This window comes from Emydura macquarii, unplaced genomic scaffold (assembly GCF_026122565.2).
Source record: "Emydura macquarii macquarii isolate MOO-44397 ecotype Brisbane River unplaced genomic scaffold, CSIRO-AGI_Emac_v2 contig_450, whole genome shotgun sequence".
In the NCBI taxonomy this organism is placed as follows: Eukaryota; Metazoa; Chordata; order Testudines; family Chelidae; genus Emydura; species Emydura macquarii.
In genome coordinates this window covers 5,799,901-5,821,801 of record NW_027130587.1, presented here as the reverse complement: position 1 = coordinate 5,821,801, position 21,901 = coordinate 5,799,901, and the positions used below count along the sequence as shown (strand labels likewise).

Genomic DNA, 21,901 nt, shown 5'->3' with positions numbered 1-21,901 from the left:
CTCCTGTGAGAGTCATTTGGTACTAGTGAGTGTACAGTGTTTGGGTATTTTGTTTCTAGTACAAGGGCAGAGGCAGCATGACTCAGAAGGCTCACAAGGGTAAGTCCCAGGGGATACGTGTGAAGGCTCTGTCCTCTTGACCCACAGAAATCAGTTCTATTCCTGTCAGCTTGAACTAGCTAGCTGAAAACTCTGTCTGCGGATTAATCAGACTTCTGTCTTCTATCAGTAACCCCATTATGATGTAATAAAATCAGCCATAGCAATATTATTGTACTACGGCTTGTGTGCTAGTGATGTTTCCAGAGAAAGACATGAGACGATCGAAAATGAATCATTAAATCTCAACTTCCTAGAATAAAATAAAATATCAAAACCTCTGATGTTCCCTTGGCAAAAGCAGTGCCCTGTCTAAGATGCTGAGATGCTGCCACTGGACAGAAAGTAAAATTTCTTCCTCTTCTTCTCCCTTTGCATGTACTGCAGTGTTGGAATTGAAATGACTGCCAGTTTTACCTAAGACAAATATTATTTGTATTACTGTAGTGCCTAGTTTTGGAGCAGAATCCCATTGTGTTAGGTGCTGTACAAACACAAAACAAAAAATAAATATGGTTACTTTGCTATTGGCTCTATTGTCTTCTGCTTCTCTAGATTTACTGTAGAAAATATCTTTATTACTGTACATTTTATCTAGTCACTTATGAACCAGGTTGTGAACCCCATGTGCTCTGTACACAAATACTCTGATTGGAGTCAGTGGGATGACTTGTATCAGTAACCACTTACCAGTATAAGTTTTTCAGGATCTGATCCTGAATCAACATTTTTTTTCAAAAAACAGTCAAAAATCAGAATAGTAGTTCCCTCTACTAAAGCCCTATGATACCATAGGTAATAGAATTCTGAATGATTTACTCTCATAACTCTGGCTTAGGTTCATGGGGGACACAATAGAGCTGTACTACTGAATAATAATGCACCACTACTTCCTTTGATACTTCCTATGAAGAATATTAATTGGGAATGAGAAATATGTTGGAAGGTAAGGGATGTCCCTACAAAGGTTGAAACAAAGCGGTTGAAGGACTGGATGCATGAAAAGCTCTCTTTCAGAATGCTCACCTGCACTGTGATAGGTTTTTTATTAAGTTGGTAACAGGCTGATTCCACACAGGCAACCTGATAAACACATGGTTCCTAACCATGTAGGTTTCCTTATTGCAGCACTGCTCATGAACAGGATTCTGCTTTGGTTCACACGTGAATAGATTATAGAGGGGACCGCCACCATGTCTGTTACTTGTTTAGCAAGTCCTGCTGGCTCCCACAGGCTTGATTCTTCACTGCCTTGCATTGTGTGTAGTCACATACACCTGTGCAAAGTGGGTGAAATGCTCTCATTCTGATATTGGTAATATTTCACACTCACTTTACACAGGCTGTAAATGACTACACCACCTGCAAGGCAGTAGAGAATTCTACTAGCCTGTGCTATGCAATGCAGGAGTCAGACTACACAAACATAGTGTTATTTTTGGCCTTAGAAAAATATTAATCTGTTGATCGCAGGGTTTTGCAGTGAGGCAGATGAATACAAGCCCACCAAATTAACACACAGCTGTAGTGGGAAAATGCTGTTATGTGATCCATGTTTGCGGTACCACTGTCAACTGAGTCTGTCAGACCCTGGTTACACTTAACATGGCTCTGTCTGTAGTGTAGACAGGGATATAAACATCTGTAAATATACCTGCCACTTCTCTGCGCTTTCACAGCTTCAGGCCTTCACTGTGGCTTTTGGATGATAATTCATTTATTTCCCCCATTTGCTTTTGGATGAGGTAGCTAGAGCTGGATTTTTTCCAACTCAGCGCAGTACCCAGACAGAGAATTTCTGACCTACTTGCTTTAATTAATCCTTCAGTCTAGTCAAAATCTGAAGATAAAATTACTACATTACTCAGAAATGTGCATGAGGAAATTAAAAATCTAATGAAACACGCTCCTAGTGAAGTATCACACAGCCCAAATTGTAACCAGACATTTATTACCAATGGCTTGAATCATTTTTGAAACAATAAGGACCTTCTCCCATGAGGTGCTGAGCATCCTTAATTCCCACTGAAGTCAGGAAAAGGCCGGATGACGAGCTTAGCTCCCACTTAGGCACTCAAATAAGGTCCAGAGTAACTTGTCAGCCTCCAAAGTGAACTCCTTTGAGAATCTGGTCACTTGTTTAAATGCCTGATGGGAAGCTGAAATCTTTGTAAATCTGGCATCAGTTGTAGGTGCTGAGCCTTTCTGAAAATCTAGCCCTTAGAGTTGAGGGCAGTCAGCACATTACAGCTAATCAGGCCCAAGGCATTGCAAACATGGACAGAAATCACTAAGGTAATTTTGCCATTGCTGCATGATTTTGGATGGATGTTTGTTTTAACAGAACTGTGGCAAAAAATTGTTTATGTTTCTCTGGCAGTCGTGTCTTTGCTCTCTCAGGGCCTGGGCAATTTGCCCATCATCTCTCAGCCATCATATATTTGGGTTAGCAGTCATCTTACAAGTGACTGTTCCCATCTGTCTCCACAGTAAGTTATTAACATTTAATGGGCTAACTGGGTTGTGCTAAGAAGCCTTTTCTTCATTCAACCATGTCCTTCAGGAATAACTCTTGCCGCATGATTTATTTTGAGTTCTTGGTGACCTAGTCTCCCAGTCTAAAAAGAAGTGTGTGTGATTCTAATAGGCATCTAAAGTCAAGTCCATCTGCTGCTCATTAAGTCCATTTATTTGATAAAGATGGTAAGAGAGAGATGCATATTAAACAAGAACTCACTGGACTGATTCCACCTCAGACCTCCCACAGAATTAGCACATGCATCAAGCATGACAAGTTCTTTCAGAATGGAGGAGTGAAGGGGAGAAATAGGGAGATTCTAACTATATATAGGGGCATGTTGGAGTCATTTTGTTTTACCATGGCTACAAAAGAGACACAGAGCCGAGGTCAAGAAAACACCATCTCACCTTTATCTCAGTTACCTACTGTGTTAGCAGCCCCGACTGCTAACTACTGCTCTCTGCACCAGTAGAGCCCAGATCTTGTTATAAGAGTATCATGGTTCTTCCTCTTCCTGCCCTCTGCCTAAAATTTCATGTGGGTAGCAGTCTAGAAAATGGCAGTACTCTACGTCATTCCTGTCCCTCCCATTGTCTGGGCCTGATTCTCATTTACACTAAGGCCCCTTGGCACCACTGTGACTACATAAAGGGGGTTTAAAGAATACCCACTTTGTGTCCCCTTTACACAGCCAGAGCAGTATGAAAGAGCCTCCGTGTAAGTGAGAATCAGGCCTTTTTATTCTTGCAGTTGCTATCTGTCACAGTTTCAGGGCTGGTTGCACTTCTGTCCTCTTTCTGGTCTCTCAGATTGCATCCCCTCAGGTGTCAGGGCTCAGACCTTTACCTCTCTTGGAGTGGAATTCCACAATTTTCCTGTTCTTATACCAGCCCCTGGGCTACAGTATCTGTGGATCAACTGTTCTCACCAACGCCAGGTCCTACTGAACTAGGGCACCTGCAGTTCCTCTCAGTCTGTGATCAGTGGTGAACAAGGATAGGACAGCCTTCTTGAAACAAACGTGTTATTTATTTTAACAGTGGAACAAATCATTTAAAGCAAAAGTATTTTAAAACAGCATGTCTTTCTTACCTAAAGGATTCCCATCCACTGATGGTAACTTAGGCAGGCCTGACTGCTTCAGAAATCCCACTGGGTCACTGTGTCTGAGTCTGATTCCCCCAAACAGCTACTCCCCAATCTTGATGAATTCCCAGGCTTTTATTCCTCTGGTCCAACGCTGTCCTGTAAGCTCAGTAGAAGATCAAGCCAGAGTCCTCAGGGCCAATAGCTCTGGCATTGTGTTTTTCCTGACACCCCCTCTTAAACTAAACCAACATATTCATACACTAAACATCCCAATAACCAGGTCAACATACAGTTCTCATAAGTTATTACAGAGCAGCTCCAAATCCGTCACACTAGTATGTCCCTTAATATGATTTGAATGTCATTTCTTTGTATATGGTTGGTTTATTTCCTTTTGCTCTTGAAGAAAAGAGAGAGGGAGGCATTATGCCTGGTTCTCACCAGCGTTTTTAATTGTTCACATTCATGAGCATTGAAATGTATTTCCATGGGGGAAGTGTTCTCCTGGCATGAAATTTTACCTTGCCAAGTTCCAGCTCTGAGCAAATACACACACCATTGAAAATTGTTTATGACAGAAATGCTGATAGAAACCATCAGTGACTATTCTAGGTGCTAATACACACTAATGTAATTTTATTTCCAAACACTATCAAAATAAAAATTATTTTTGTTTTTAATAGTCCTTTCCTGTGTTGTTAATGATACTGATCAATCATGCAAACCTTTGCTCTTGAGAGTAATCCATTCAAGGGAACAACTTTCATGAGCAAGTACTATTTGTGTGAATAGAGGTTTACAGGACTGGGCACTAGATTATTAAACCCTGGAAAAACTACTTTAAAAAACAAATGTTCTTGTGTTGATTGTTTAGTTTTTATAAGACCCTTATCTTGGAAATTGAAACTACCTTACTACCATAGACTGTTTATTTCCCTTCTTTAACTCTTTGCTGGCATAACTCTATAGTGTTTGGGTTGCAAAAGCTTCAAACAAATGTTAAATTTAAAATCCATTTTCATTAGCATTTGTGGAGACATTTCAATTAATACAGCCTGCAAATTCAACCTGGGATTCGAACATCAAACAGGACTATTTCTTTCCAACACGTTGTTGTTAATAATGTTTCTGCAAGCAAAATGATTCATTTAGTGTCACCCGTACTATCCCGTTTAAATTATGCCATCCAGTTATACCCCATTGTCTCAGATTCTGCCCTCAGAATACCTGTATAACCCCCAATTTTCATATATACCCTGGCCTTATTTACTCCTGTACAACCCCTTTGCCTTGCCTTTGAAGGTAGTACAGCTATAAATGTAGCAGAATCTGGTATATCTTTATTAGTGATCATAAGGCCTAAGAAGAATTGACTTTCATTTCCCAGGCTGAATTTGCTTGCAGTTTGAGGGGGTGAGAGGGGTGGAATTCTGTACTTGTAAACTGAGCAAATTAACATAATATTACTACAAGAAGCTTTATGCATAACCTTGTCATTTTTAGTTACCTTATTAATCATAAATTGGTATTTTTTTTAATCAGGCCACAGATAAGTGAAGAGCTCAAAGAACTGATTATAAAAATGCTAGATAAAAATCCAGAAACAAGGATAACGGTTCCTGAGATTAAGGTAAATTGGTCATGAATGTTATATTTATTTGGAATTATTTGATATAGTCTCAGTTGGTTTCATATTTCTTATATTACTTGTAATGTGACAAAACTATTACCAGTATTTCTGTTTTGAGGATTTATCAATCAGCATAACCCAAACCGTGAGTATGTTCACTTTGCTGCATGTTTGTATGACTTAATCACTCTGGTGTTGTTTATTTCTGAGAATATGAATAAAATGGAATTTTTTAATTAACATTGTTCAAAATCTGGATGAAACATTGACAGTGTTTCCCACAAACACTTGAGTGGATTGATACCTCATTTTTTCAGTGACATTGCTAACTCCAGTGACCAAAACTTTCCTCTAGCAGACATAGATGTGTGTTGCAGTGATTGTGAAACTGAATACATGTGTGTACCTGTTGTTCATACCATGCTGGCTGTTGTTCTAAATGCAGCAGTGGGATCAAGGCATGTAGCATCCATTTCTGTCAACATTACCTTCGTCGTTGTTCTGCAAAGCCCATGAATCCAGAGCAACAAATATCTCCTGATAAAGAAGAATGCTACATGCCACTTTGTATATTTTGTTTTAGGGCTGATACCATTTTCTGCTATCACTAGTCACTGAGAAGTCTCAGCTATTTGAAAAGAAACAGAGAAACTGATGTTGAACAAAGGGCGGGGGGTGGATTGAATGTATCTACCCTCTCCATAATTTACATCTCAGATGTATCACTCTTGTTATTCACAGTTATTTAGCTCTAATTGTTTTGCAAACTCAGTTTGGAATTGGTGTTAACAAAAAAAATCAAACAAATTGTATGGCGGGAGGCGAGGGCGGGAAGACATAGGAGGAAATTGCTGTTTCTCAACCATCTCGCTGCACAGAATACACTTGTCTCCTAATTGAAGTGCTCACACAACTCTGGTATTCCATACTTTTAATAAAAAAAGATTTCATTTAGGGTTGACTGTGGTGTTTTCCTCTGAAGAGGGTTGTTATAAGCATGTCTAATCATCTTTGGAATACACAATTTAATTAAGTGCCATAAAGAAACTCTTTGCTGAGCTCTTGAAAAGTGCTCTGGACACCTGCACTAAACTCCCTTTAAAGTTTGTAGGCAGTGAACATCAGTCTTACTGAATGCTGTGGACTAGTCCCCAGGAGGTAGGCAGGTTATTTTAAAAAGGATACTGGATGCTGTTCTCATTAATATACGTAGGGGCCAGCTCCTGGACACATACATTGATATCAAAGACCCCCACTCCAGTACTGTTTGTTTATACTTGAAACCCCTTGTATGAGGCAACACATTAGACCAAGATTATGCACAGGCCTTCCATGATTTACATGGCATTATGGGGCAATGCTAATTAATTACAAGATCATCTAATAAGCCATGTAGTTACTAAACTAGACGCACATGGAGCAGCACAAGGAAATGAAGTGTTCTCTTGGGAGGGAAAGAGGGAGGCCTGCTGGAAGATGCAGGCTCCTAAACAACATAGGAGCACAGTCCACTCCTGTGGTGTTTAGTTATATCCTATAGAAAGAAGACACATCCTCCAACAAGCCTCTTCCTGCTCTCTCACAGTCATCTGTGCCTCCATCCCCTTCCTTGCAATATAATCCATCCTCCCTGAGGATCCTCAGATGTTAGGCAAACAAGCTGAATAGTTGGCAGGTGGTAGGAAGATGGCCATATTTTTTTTTACTGACATGGTGTGAACAAGAGTCTGTGTGACATCTAGGCAAAAAGGTAAGTTGTGTGGCCATTTGCACAGCCATGTAACCACGTTGTGTATAGGGGCCTCTCCATGACCCTGAGACATCACAATAGTGTTAGGCCAAAATGTTCAAACTTGGTTACCGTATTAGATATTTATCTAGGTGGACTGATTTCCAGAGATACTGAGCATCCACAGTGTCATGTGAAGTCACTAGTTGTTGTGAGTGTTCAGTACTTCTGAAAATTGAACCACTTGTTCAATTGCCTAAGTTTAGGCACCCAAGTTTGAAAACACATTATGGTATTTTGCTTGGGCCTGGGTTGTTAAAGCGTCTGTGTGTGTGTGAGATAGAGCTGCTGTTGATGACTGGGATTTTCATAGGGTTTTGACTAAATTCAATGGAAATTGAGTACCTAACTCTTAGTCCCCTTTGAAAATGCCAGCTAATGACAATTGGTGTTAATGGTTTCTTATGAAGCTTGCTCTATTGAGGCATTATGCACAGTCACTGGAGTGCAGCAGAACCGCTGAGTTAGCCCTCAGCCTATTTATTCAGCATGTGCCAACCTATGTGGAAAATGGAGCCATACTGACTTGCAGCTTGTAATAATAATCAGCACTATCTTCCTTATTTCCCCATATAAGTGACATACATATTTAGGATTCTGCAGTGCTTGTGCACAGTTTTCTTTGTATCCCTTTCCCGTGTAGTTGCATCCCTGGCTAACAAAGTTTGGGGAGGATCCACTGCCTCTGGAGGAAGAGCATTGCACTGTGGTGGAGGTGACTGAAGAAGAGGTGAAGAACTCCATCAAGACAATCCCAAGCTTGCCAGCTGTAGTAAGTGTAAACAGAAGCTTTCTAAGGTTTCATGTGCCAAGAGATATGTCACTTTCTTTGAGCCATCAGCCCGTGAAGCAATCTCTACGTGAGATATGGACAAATTTCCAGTGTATGATGCGAGTGGTTTAGTCAGTGGGAGTTGTTCATGCCTTTGAACTGTGCACTTACCTGAAAAAGTTTACTGGTACCACAACACATGGGGAGGCAGATACTACAACCCTTATACAAGCAAGCATTGACATCAAAGGGGTTATTCAGATAATAGCTGCAGGGCCATGCTCGCAAGGTGGCCAGCACTGGAGGAAGCTAATAATAGAAGAAATGAAAATTTGCACAGACTTATTACTGGACACATAAGTAACTCAAGTCCTAACTCCACCACCACTATTGGAAAAAGGGAGAGCAGTGAGGGAGAATAAAGGGCTGTTGGCATTGTTTCCTGTGCAGCCCATGTACACAGACAAGGTAAGAAGCAGAGCTGCAAATGGCCCAGAAAATCCAGCATAGGACATGCTCTGGTAGCTGTTGAGCATATTCTCTTTGGATCAGCAATAAGAGCCTGATCAAAAGCCCATGACTTCAATGGGAATCTTTTCATTGACTTCAGTGGCTTTGTGTCAGACTCTAGGTGTCAGTAGCAACTCAGTAGGTACTAGGCACCTCTAGACATATAGCCTTGAGAACTGGAATCCTATTCTTTTCCCGTTTTGAAGGCAGTTTAATCATTTGGCATTTTTCCTCTAGAAATAAATGTAATACTTTTTCGTACAAAATCTTCAGTGTGATGGAATAATAAACACACTGCAAAATATTGACCTACAGGTTTAAAATAAATAATTTAAAATAACAGTTCTTTTCTGAATAGTTAAGAACTCAGCCTTTCTGCTTTAGCCATTTAAACAATAGGCTCCAGTGTCAGGAGTTGAAAGACATGCTTCCCCTTTTATGAGATGTGTCCTGGCAGGTTTAAAAATATTTTTTAATGAAAGGAAAAGATGAAGTTGTAATGAAAAGGGGATGCTTTTTGACTGCAAATTGAGGTGATGCTTAAGTGTGCGTGTGGTGACCAGATGTCCTGAAATTGACATATGAAGTGCAGAATTCCAGACAAATATAGGCCATGGTCCAGAAAAGTCTCCCTGGCATAAAGCTAAATGCCTGCTTTTCAATTATTGAAACAAAACATTGCTAAAGTATCCTCACTTATTTAAAAAGCAAAGGGTGTAAGCCAGGACTAAAGCTATAGGAAGCTATCTTGATGGCTTAAGAACATCTGGAAGAAAATAGTAATACCATCCCATAATTTGGGAAAAATCTATGGACCAGAGCTATAGCTGGTGTAGATCAGTGTAACTCCATTGGTTAGCTGCAGTGGAGCTACATCAATTTACATCAGCTGAGAATACAGTCCCATGTTTTTTAGCTGATTTTAGAATGCAATCACTGAAATATTGCAGAATTTGTGAGCCTATGTCATCACCATGAGATTCAATGACTTTGACATGTAGCTGTGGGCCAGCCGCCCTGTGTGTTTTAAATAAGACTGAACTGTAAAACTTGTTCTAAGGTGGCTCCTGGCTTTTTCTCCAAAGGTAGAGAATTTCTCTTTTCCTAAAATATTTGTTAAAGAGTGAAAGACAAAATGTGCTAACCTGTTTGACAGCCCTGAAAACGTCAGTATTCTGTCTATCCACATTCATTCCCATAACATCTAAGATATACTGTGCTTATAGTGATGGTATCTGATATTCTTCAGGGAATCCTGGTACCTAGAAATAGAAATAATAAGATCTGTTAGTAACAGAGATGACCCTAAACTTAAACACCATGCATCTGAATGGTATCAAAGATTGGGGGGTACAAAATCTGAACTTCGATCTGAATCTAAATTTAATAGTTAATCCCTGTAGAGAGAGGTGATTGTGACAATTCCATCACCCAGCCAATGAGGTGATGTGGCTATTTACTTCTCCTTACTTGAGACTAGTAATAAAACCACATTCTAATCTTTAATGACTCTCACAACTACCCTGTAAAGTAGATAAGAGACATTATTATTCCCACTTTACCAATGGGAAAAGGGTTATAAAGTGGCCAGATCCTCAACTGGTGTAAATCAACATAGCTACACATAAGTAAATGACATTAATCCATTCATGATAGCTGAGGATCTGGCCAAAGGTTTAAAGTGACTTATCCAAGGTCACAGAGGGAGTGATTGTGAGAGCTGGAATTTGAATTCAAGAGTTCCTGGCTCCTAGTCCTGTAATCAGGCAACTAGCCTGTTCCCTTCTTTCTAGTCAATAGGTGTTAATAATATTCATGTAATTATTTCTAGTAATGCTTTTCATGCAGAGATCTAAATTCAGTTGCCAAAGGGTCAGCATTTATACCAAACAGAACCCAAAGGGCTTAGAGCAGCAATGTAAAGATGATGATAACTCTGCCACTATCTTCTCTGATCTGTTTTTCTTCTTCAAAGATTTTAGTGAAGGCCATGCTAAGGAAACGGTCTTTCGGAAACCCATTTGAGGTTCAGGCCAGAAGGGAGGAGAGGTCCATGTCTGCTCCAGGAAACCTATTAATGTATGTATATATATATATATATACCTTCTAGAGCTCAGCCTGAGTTGTATATGACTGCTTCACTGAACAAAGTAGCGTGGAAGGAATAGTGGAAACTATTTTCAAATAATTTCCTCAGAATTTAAAAGCCAAATGCATGTGGAAATCAATCAGTGGAGTTACACTAGGTTGAAAAGGCCTCAAGTGTCATTTGGGGTTGAAGTATAATGAAACACCTGCAGAAGACCAAAGTAAACACTTATTTTTATGGATACAGCTACTTCCATATTTAGGACCAGATCCTGAACTGATGTAAATGAATGCGGCTCCATGGACTTCAGAAGAGCTGCACCCATTTAGAGCAGCTCAGAATCTGGCTTTTTAGTCGTTTGTTTGTTATATACTGAGTGTAGTTTACACAGTAATCAAACATCAAGCTAGTAAAGTATCTACTGATGAAATACAGCTAGGTTATTTAATTCTAATGTAAGTAGCCTCTGCTCTGCTGTCCATGAACAACAGAAGTAGGAGATTTGTAGAAGAGGCCATCTAGACATTAAAAAATAAAACTCCTGTACAACTAGAAGCATGTTGATATATTTCAGCTCTGCTCTGGAAATCAGTGACCCTTGTAGTCTCTGCAAACTGCCAGACGTGCACATTCTGGATTGGAAGACAGTGAGAGACTATCATTACATTATTAGTAATTTGGGAGCCAACATAATGCATCCTATGTAATAAACCAAGCTACAGTACATAGCATACATACATCATGCCCAAAACTCAGCACCTTCCATCCTTAACAATCACCACTCTTAGTAGATACCCAAAGATGGTGGTAACTTTTTATATATTAAACAAACTACTTAACTACATCTTTGGAAATACAAATGGAGTCTTTTTTCTCATCAGTGTGTCAGGATTTAAGAGGGTAGCTTTCATTAAAGATGATGGGACTTTAGGGCTAATGAAGTCAAGCAATTTTACCACTGAATTCAATTGGGGCAGGATCCAGGTAATGTGCAAATCCCTAGCATGTGATGGAAGCCCAATCACATAGAGTGTCCAGATAATTTTGTGCGATAAAGACTCTCAATCCTCATCAGAATTTCTCATAAAGCTGGAAAGAACTGACCTTGAGGAAAAGCCACTTAACTTTAGGGATTTTTGTTTGATACTTGGGTCAGGGATAATAGCCAGGGCCTTAGCCTAATTTTTACTCACAGTTCTCTGTATGAGAGACACAGACCAAGTTCCAACTCCCATATGTTTCCTTAATTAGATTCTGCACAACAGTCTGGTGACACAGGACCGGCCATACACTGCACTAGTCAGATGGCTGGCCTCTCTAGCTGAGTGTCCTATAGCACTAGCTATCTGCCCAGGTCCTTATAATAGAGAGACAAACAGAGAATGACTGCATCCAATTGGAGGCTTCTCTCCGTTGTATTGCCTCCCTTCTCTCATCTACATAGGAGACTCTTTCAAAGGTGGGAGAATTAAAGGACCTTGATACCTGTAAAGGGCTATTGCGCTTCATATTTTATTGCCTTAACCATTTCAGAACCAAAAGCCTGCTGTAGATCAATCTCAGAATTAACCAACTGCACTTCTAATCCAGAAAGGAATGAGTTACTGTAGTCATGTTGGATTGAACCTGGCTAACAGAAGCACTTTTGGCTTTATGACCTTACCTAGTACAGATTTTAATATATTTTTCCCAAGGACCCAGTACCGTGAGGTGCTGAGTGCTTCCCTTGGGGTTCTGAGCATGCTCAAATCCCACTGAAGTCAGTAGGAATTGTAGGTACTCAGCACCTCTGAGATTTGGCTCATAGTGAGTGCAGAGATGTACCAAGTGCTTTGATTTCTGCTGCCAGTCTCGGGCAGCTCACTGATTTTCAGAGTCTAGAAACTGACATTTTCAATCCAGTAACTGACTGATGGCAAGCAAGATGTCATCCAAGACTGCTCTATATGATGTGATTTTTAGCTTCAAGTACAGTCTCAGGGACCTGTCTAAAGAGCATTTCAAATGTGGGTACTTCATTAGCTTAGTACTTTATACAGCTCTCAGACCATTACCTACCTTTCCTGTCACCCTATGCCATTTCTGCTGTCACCCATATCCTCACATAGTGCCGTGCCAGTCTCCTCACTCTATGATGTTGAGACTTTTACCAAGTCTAAAGAAAAATACCAAATAACTGTCACACTGCCTAGAGTATTTAACTCAGAGGAAGCCCTGGTTATCCTTATTGGCATATCAGGATTTTTTCTTGTTTTCATAGAAATCATTGAGATATGTAGGAATTGTGATACCGGATTAGACTAGAGGTCCTCTAGTCAGTAATCAGTACCAAATGTTTAAGAGGAAGGTAGCATAAGAATCCCTTTAATAGGCAATGATGAATAAACTACCAGTAGGAGAATTTTCTTCCTGACACTGGGGTTGGCTTATGCCCTGAAGCATGAGAGTTTATATCCCTTCTAAAAAATGTTTATCCAATCTGCCTGATCCTTTTTGAATCCTATTAAGCATCAGTGACAGGTTGTATACCTCTACTGTGTCCCTCTTATTTATCTCCTTTCTAAACTGAATATTCCTAATCTTTTCATTCTCTTCTTGCATGGAAGCTTTTCCATGCTTCTAATCATTTTCATCCACCTCGTCTGGACTTAGTTTCCTTAATAACTTCTTGTGTGGCACTATGTCAAAGGCTTTTTGAAATAAATTATGTCAGACAGGTCTCATTTATCCACTATTGTGTCGGCTTGCTCAAGGCACTTGATTTACAATAACGAGCCAGTTCACTGATTGAATCACAGCCAATTTGTGTTTGTCTTATGCCCCAGAGCAAGGAAGTGTATATCCCTTCTTAAAAAAAAGGTAATCCTATCTAATGTAACCTTTGTGTATGCAAATGATTAACTGCTTTGTCCTCTTCACTTAATTGTACCCAATCGGTTTATGTGATATCGTGCAATCAGCATTTCTGGCAGCTTCCAGTAATGTTTGATTACCCTAAACTAAGACTTGCAAAAATGATCTTAATGGACCAGTATCTGAATGTTTCTAATTAAATCAAGAGACATTGATGCATCAGCCAGTATTTCTTACATACAGTGATGTACGTAACACTGTAAACAGGTATTTTAAAATAATATGGATTTTTCTTTTTATACTTTGTAAAAGCTAGACCCAGTGCAGGCGATTTAAGCTTCTTAACTTTCCCTGTGTTTTGCTTCACTGTATTTAAGAAAATAGGGAAAGCAGGAGGCAATGCTACTTAATTTCTATGAAGTCTTAAGTGGGAGTGCTCATTGTACTAGATGAATTATGTCCTGATTACGCTGAGTACATCTGCAAAGAGAAATTATGCTAGATATTAAACCCATGCTTCATGCCAACCTAACTTTCTTAATTTACAATGGATTGTTCTATATAAAACTGCCTTCAATATAAAAGTAAAATAAAACATAAATGTACATGTTATGGATGATGCCAAGTTAATTAAAACGAATTTAGAACAAGTGTAAAGGATTACGAATTTCTAGGAACTAACAATGATATATCACATAGTTACAGTATAAAGGCTTGATCTTGGAAAGTCTGGCCCTGATCCCACAAAGGATATAAGCGCACACTTAACTTTAAGCATATAAGCAGTCCCATTGAAGTCATATATTACATATATATGATTTGAGGTCATAGTCACACTCCATGTGCTTAAATCCTTTTCTGGGTCAGGGCCAGAGTGCAGCACCTTGCAGGATCAGTCCTAAGGCAATATCATGTATATGCTGCTTCGGAAGCTCACAGTCAGGTACTGTACCTGTCTTCAGAATGGTGGGATAGATTTTCAGCTGATATAAATTGGAGTAGTTCCATTAACTTTAATGCAGCTATACTAGTTGAGGATCTGGCCCATTGAGTCTTTTAAGCAAGTTCAGGTAATGCACAACAGTAAGGACTAGATTGAGGGAAAGTTACAGAGACGTGTTATACTCTAGGGTGGCTGAACTATCTGCCGCCTGTCTTCACTCAGTACAGCATCGGTGGCGATGCAGCCCTGTTATCCAGATGGCCTGCGAGCTGCTCTGTATGTCTCATCTTAGCCAATATCCATGAGAGCATTTGGCTTATTTAAAAAAAAAAGACACTTTCCTCTAATATATCTAAAGTAATTTGTATTCCATCCCATGTAAGATTCATCTTAGATATATGGGGATAGTTCTCATTTTAAGATTTTAACTGTTCTATCTTTAACCTAATCAGTCTGCAGAAACATAGTCAGTGACTTTGCAGAAAGTACTATTCCTTTTGGCAGTACCTACACTTGATCTTCTAGTCTTGTGAAAAGTTATCATAGGATTGTAAAAGATACAGACGTTCAAGACTTTGGCTTTACATCTCATTGAAAAGGCGGTATCCTCAGCTGCACAGTTCCCCCTATAAGCATGTGTGTGTCCAGTAGTGGCTGAGAAGGAACAGTACATCCTATCCCCATCAGTTCCTAGGAGCTCTGGGTGATGTTGAGCACACCAGCTCCCACTGAACCCAATTCTGCTGTCCTCACTCAAACAAAACTCCCATGAAATCAACATTACAGTCTTCAGGATTTGGCTCATGGTCTTCAATGGGAATTGAGAGCACTTTGCACGATCTAATAATGAGCCTCTATGTGCTGAAAACATACTGGAAACTGAAGTGCAAACTATGTCACCTTTATTATATTAAAAGTAGCATCTCTAATATATTAAAGAAGCAAACAAATTTTAAAAAATCCAACCAACACTGTTCTGTCACGTCCCTGTCTGTACTGTCTTTGAAGTATGGTAAATCAGTGATTGTAATGTTCCATTTAGTTCCAATTATAGGAAGGAAAATGACTTTCATGCTCCTATATAAGAAAAAAGAAAAGCAATCAGAAAACTTTCCCAATTTCACGTTCAATTTGTGTAATTAGGCTGCTTGTAAAATAGTTGGGGTTTTTCTAAGCCATATGCACTGGGTGCTGCTGAAATCAACTTGCATCTGTGCCAATGTCAAGAATCTTCCTGCAATAAGCCTTTTGACAGCTGAGTTAGCTTTTCAATATCTGGTGCCTAATTAACATTTCTGAAAAGGGATCTGCCCTTTAGAAAAGGAGAGAAAGATGCCAATATAACAGCCTACTCATTGGGTTTTTTGGGTTGAAAGCTGCCTGACTTAATTAATTTCTTCACCATACTTCCACTACTTGCTCACAATCTGCCAAGATATATTCTTGGAAATGATTAAGGAAGAAGATGCAGATCAACGTTCTTTGCAATAGCAGGCGGCCTTTCATAGCTGTTACAGATTTTGTTCCTTAAGAGGACACTGCTAAGAAATCAGTGCTTTAAAAATAGTTTTTAAATTCATGGGGAGGGCTTAACCTCATTTTTTGTAGGACTTTGAAAAATCCTTTCCTGTTTGTTATTTATTTCTTTACTTAGATGTCTAAAAATGTTTAAAAGGCACCTATCCAAAGTTTTAGGCATATTGGCAATATATTATAGTTGAATGGAGCAAAATGAAGATGGCTGATTTTAGCAACACTATTTATATAGCTTCTGCCTCAAGCAAAAGTATCACTGTACACCTACATCACTGACTGAGCTTGGAACTGTGTTTAACAGCTGCTACAGATCACAAAACACTGCAGGGTTGATCCCCTGGCCCCCACTCTGGTCCCTATATGCTGCTCCAGTACATAGGCAGCACAAAAAAAGGCTTCCATAAAATAGAGCACCCCTGAAGGCTGCTCTGACTTATGCTAGGGAGTTATTTTGGTCACAGCAGCAACTTCCTGGACTCTAACCAGCGCAAAGGTGGTGTAAAGCCAACTGTAACTCCCCTCTGGGCTGTTCCTTTTGTGCAGCATCTCTAAGGAGATCTGCACTGAATCTGACCCTGTGTTTTTATAGAGTCTATATGCTCTGGCCCAGATTCAACCATGATGTAACTCTTACTTCAGTGGAGCTATATTAGAGATGAATTTGGTCTCTTTCTTTTAAATTCCCAGTCACTGAATACAGGTTTTTTTAAATCCCAACTGTTTAGTATTCTCAGTGAACTTCCACTGTACGCATCTTTATTATAGGTTTGTAGTTTTCCCACCTGAACCAGATTCCTCTCATTAGTGCAGACATGATTTCACTACATTTATTACTCTCATTGATTACTACTAATACATCTCAAATTAACTGAATGATGTTTTAGTAGATCCATTTCACTTGCATGTTAACCGCTGCTTTGCTGTTGGTGAAGTGAGGTTTTCAGCCACCGTACAAGGGATTATTCTTATTATTTACAGAGCTTGATCCTATTCCCATTGAGAGATCAGATCCATGCTCTGAGAAGCTTGCAGTCTAAATAGAGAAGGCACAGACGGGATGAGGACAGCAAGAGGCAAAGTGACTGATCAGTGAGCTTTAGCAAATAGCTGTAACAACGAAACTTTCACCTGTGAGTCACGGTTCAAACACGATCAGTTTGGCAGTGACTGACTGGTGGCTTTTTGGTCACGTGTTAATGAGTTAGCAGTCTCAGTTCTTGTTAACAGATGTCCATGTCACACAGAAAAGTTGGCGTATTTGTTGACAGTCTCAGCAGAGTCCATGGACTGAATAGCCCCGCTGTCATGCCAGGAGCAGCTCCCTCCAAAACTGAGGCATATTGGTGGGGCAGCATAAGCAAAACTTTCTTTGCTGCCAGTGCTGAGGATGTCCGTCCCTAGGGCTATCAGTCCAGCACCTTTACCAAAATTACATTCACTTTTAAAACACAGCCTATGGACACCTGTAGCCAGGTTAATGGCCTCATCATTGATAGTATTGACAGAGGACTGGCTGCAGAAATTAAGGATGCCAAGTTTGGCTTAACCCTTAATTTCATAAAAGGTGTGATTAAAGGCATATCTACCCAGCAAAAAATACCCCCTACAGTAAGTCTGAGGGCCCGAGTCAACTGACTTGGGCTCAGGAGGCTTGGGGCTAAAAATAGCAGTGTAGACATTTGGGCTTGGGCTGGAGCCTGGGCTCTGAAACCCATTGAAGGGGAAGGGTCTTGGAGTGTGGGCTCCAGCCTGAGCCCAAACATCTACACTGCCAATTTTAGCCGCGTAGCACAAGCCTGAGTCAGTTGACCCTTACTGCCATGAGGTTTTTTTCCTCTGCAGAAGTACCCCCAGTCAATCTCTTAACATTGCTAAAATTCTGTGTGCATCTGTATAGGTGCATACACCTGCTGACTAAATCATACTTCTACATTATTAGAACCAAAAATCATGTCCAAGCAAATGTCCCACAAATGTATTTTCCATTGCAAGGGAGGAACATGCGTTTTTATTAAAAGCTATCTATGACTCATCTTGTGGCAAGGGTAAGTATTATTATAATCTAACTAATGGTTTATAGAATGCACCATACTGGCACTCTTTGGCACAAAATTTCACATCTTGTTACTATAGGAGCATCGTATACAGAAGCATCCATCATCTAATCAGTGGTTTATGTGCCTCGCTCCTTCTGAACTTGTGCACTTTAGCAATTAATAACACTAAATGGTCATAAGATTTCCACATGCTAGAGACACAGTCCCATATGCTGCGGAATACTGTCAACTCCCACTGAGTTCAGTCGGTGTTGATGACACTGAACACCTTGCTGGAAGCAGTTGGCACCCTGCAGGATCAGTTGCTGTTAGCATCAATGATTACTCCAGTTTGTATAGCACTGCATTATGGGTGACAGCATTAACTGTCATGTTTTCTTTTTTGGTGTTTAGCTTTAGTAACCATTGCTGAATAACACCCCATCCTCTATTTAGTGTAATTTCCTGGGCTTTGTTGCATTCAGAAACATGCTCATTTGCCTTTTGCTAGCATCTTCTTTACCATTTTCTTCCTTTATTTCATTGTTTGCCCTCAGAGACGGGTTCCTCTTAAGCTCATCTGTATATTTGCATCCATCTTTAAGGTAACTGTGTGTTTGTGTTTCCCCTGGGCACAGTAGAATTATAAGTCCTCTCCTCAGTTGTCATGCTTTGTGTGTTATTGAGAACAGAAAATTCCAATCCTTCCTTCATATAGGAGCAGTTTTGTTACAGTAGTTGTGTGTGTGACACTGATGTTCATTCTCTAAAGTAATTGGGGGCGTTTTCTTGGTCATTTGTTTTCTCACTTTTCTTTTCTTGAGAAGGATGGGAGAGGAATACTTGGTGAGTTTTAGCAGAGATGGGACACCGTCCAAACCCCTAGATCCAGTACCCACAAAATTTGGGAATCTGGATCTGAACTTGCAGCTCAGGCCCATCTGTAATATTTAGTGCTTATGAAAGATTAATAGATGTGGGTAGAACCAAATATGCAACAACTCTACTTTTCAAGGTTCTGGGACTCTTCTGTGGTGACTGATATGGACAAAACCTTCTTGATCTACATTTCAACATGCCTCATATCTGTCAGAACTTTAAAGCAGACAGCATGCATATTTTGCAACAGATTCCACAAGTCTGTCCACAAAGTATGTTGTCCAATTTAAAACAACAACAACAACAAAATAACATAGTTAATGTGAGCCATTGGAGGTCATTTAAAAAAAAAAAAAAAGACATCTCAAAATTCCACTGTGCACAGCCAGCGAAAAACACATTTATTCTGCCTGGAATTTGACAGAGATCGTTTCAGATGAATGCTTGGAAATTAATCATGAATCTTGAAATTCCATTGTGAGCAGCTCCATTATTATGGAGACAATTGTTTGCTTAGGAGCTCATTTATCACTGTTAGATAAATTGATGAATCTAGCTAGGGACACCTCTTGCTGTAAGTGTAAAGGGTTTTGAAAAGATTCTCCAAAAGTCCTGGGAAGGAACTGAGCAAAATAAAGGCTGATACGTTGGCAATTGGGTTGTGATATATGGGACTGGTTTCAATTTTGAAAAGCGAGAAAGTTTTAATGTGATAGTCTTTTCCACTTCGATGTACAGTTCAGAAATTCATAGACAGGCCCACTCAAAAAGGAAGTTTTGCACCTATGATGACTTAAAAGATCAGGCTCTATCAGAAAATCAAGTTCAGGAGAAACCCCCTGTATCAGCACTCATTAAGGCTATAGAGATGTAATAAAGTACAAAAGTTCCCCACATGCCCCATGATACTTGTTTCATCCACAGCCTCCTGTTTAGCCCTAACAGCAGCATATACATGGTCCCCCAGTAAGGGCATGACCGAGGCTTGTCTACATTGGGATTTTGCCCTGATTACAGCCAGTTTGCACAGCTGAAGCTTACCCTGGTTTCAAGTGTGTGTAATCTCCATACATGCAAATAGAGGGTTGTCTTGCCTACACATTTTTTTTTCACTGATACAGATTCTCCAGTGGCTGGCCAGAGATTGCTGGAACTAAGACAAATTGCTAGTGCAGACAATGCTTGGGTTTTGAAATGAATAACCCAATCTGAATGATTCCTGATGAATAGACCTCAGAGATGCAACAAACTATTAACAAGAGAATGTTGCCATTGTTTTGAAGCAATTTTTCTTTAAATACATAGGACCAAATTCTTTTCTCAAATCCCTGGGCACAACTCCTGGGAGCTTCATTCTCATTGACGTTCTGCTTTCATTCCCACTGAAGTCAATGGAAGTTCTAAGTGCATAAATGGGTACAAATCTTGGCCCATAGTGAATGCATAAATGGGCATTAGGAAAGAATTTTTACCAGTTAACAGGATTAGGAGCCATGAGCTGCTGACTCAGATACTAATTTATTGTCTCTTTGCCCTTCTATCCTAATTTTACTATCTGTAAAATGAGAATGTTGTGAAGCTTGCACTATTAATGTACCAAAAATGCTATGAGTGCCATGTGTTCTTATTACTACTATTAACAATGTTCTCAACAGTGTAGCGCGTTGGATAATCACACAAAGCAAGGTTCATTAGTCTGCTATTTACAAAAGTAACACAAATACAAAATAATACCTTAAGAAAAGCTATTTAATGGAGACTTGCATTTAGCCTCAGTCCTCTCAGCATGAACCCATGTCTCCTACGTGGCAGCACAGACGGCAGACTACTTACTGCAAGATCACCCAGATGACTGTAGAAAATGAATGCAGTTGATATTCAGTATTGTATGAATGTCTTGTCAATTTATGCTGTATTGTACCCATTCCACATCCTGTGGATTACATTGCCTTTAATGCTAAAACAAGGTGTACAGACAGGGATCAGCTACTGAGAATTACAGGGAGACATTTAATCTGATTCATCAAATTGCAGACAGTAGCAAATAGTACAAAATGACAGCAGGCTCTAAATAACTAGTGAGACACCATCTGCTGCTGAATTATGCTTGCAGTTATCCCACTGCACAGACCTGCTTGCATTATATCTGATAATGAAACCTCCTTTCCTGTTCACGGTAATAAATCATTTAAAGAGTGTGATGACAGTCCCTGAATTAACTCATATCAACCACTGAAGACAGATCTATTACTCAACATCTTGGAGTGAGGCCTTGAAAGTGCATTGGGAAAGGATTAGCTGTCTATATTCAAGGTCAGGTTTATCACCTAGGCTATGATGGTGCATTTAGGAATGGAATTATGCTTAATGGCAACCATTCTTTTTCTGTTTCCCTGTTTAAAATACAGCTCAAACATAAGTTTTCTTTTGATACAGCTTCAAACTAAATGATAAGGTGTGATGCCCAAAAAAATTTCACCTGACCAGTTTTAAGGGTTGACTAGCCTGGCTACCTTTCTTAGGCTATGTCTTCACTGCAGAGTTAACTTGAGTTACCTCCACTGTAGTTACTTTTTCTTAAGTTAGCCTAGCTTGGGTAAGAGCAGACATACTATGAAATAACACTCGAGCCACACAGCAGTGTGATTGTATTAGCAGTGGAGTGATTGTGTTAGCATGTGACAAATCGCACTAACTTGAGCTGCAGTCTTTACCACTTGACAGTCTTGCCAACTCTTTTGCCCAGTATAAGGCTTATCTCCAGAAGAAAGGTGTGCTACTATAACTATATCAGTATACCTATACCAGCAAACCTTTCTAGTTTAGACAAGGCATTAAAAGCAGCACCACACTCAATTTAAGGGTTTTTGTGTGTGGATGGGACTCAGTTAGGGGCAACACTCAAGCTGGCTTTGCTGTGGATACAAGCCCTGAGTCTCTTCAATCTGCAAGAGAAGAAATTGAAATTTAGGAGCATTCTGAAAAAGCTGAATATATTGTGAAGTATGACAAATATAAGTAAGTTACCTTCATTTTGTTTAAGTGGCTAATGCACTATCAGGGGCTAAGAAAGTTTGCTCAGACTTTTTCAAAGAATTATCAGAAATTGAAAATAGAATATTTTTGGTAAAACTTCCGAGTTATCAGGAACCATT

At 39.7% G+C, this 21,901-nt stretch overlaps 1 protein-coding gene across 2 annotated transcripts in view; it reads left to right on the top strand.

Annotated features, from left to right (window-relative positions):
* CAMKK1 (calcium/calmodulin dependent protein kinase kinase 1) overlaps window positions 1-21,901 on the top strand; it is a 156,295-nt gene that overhangs the window by 133,068 nt on the left and 1,326 nt on the right. For both annotated transcript variants that reach the window (XM_067537859.1, XM_067537858.1), the window contains 3 exons: window positions 5,252-5,339; window positions 7,772-7,900; window positions 10,386-10,489. In XM_067537859.1, coding sequence (XP_067393960.1) covers window positions 5,252-5,339; window positions 7,772-7,900; window positions 10,386-10,489 — 321 coding nt within the window. The remainder of the gene's footprint in view (window positions 1-5,251; window positions 5,340-7,771; window positions 7,901-10,385; window positions 10,490-21,901) is intronic.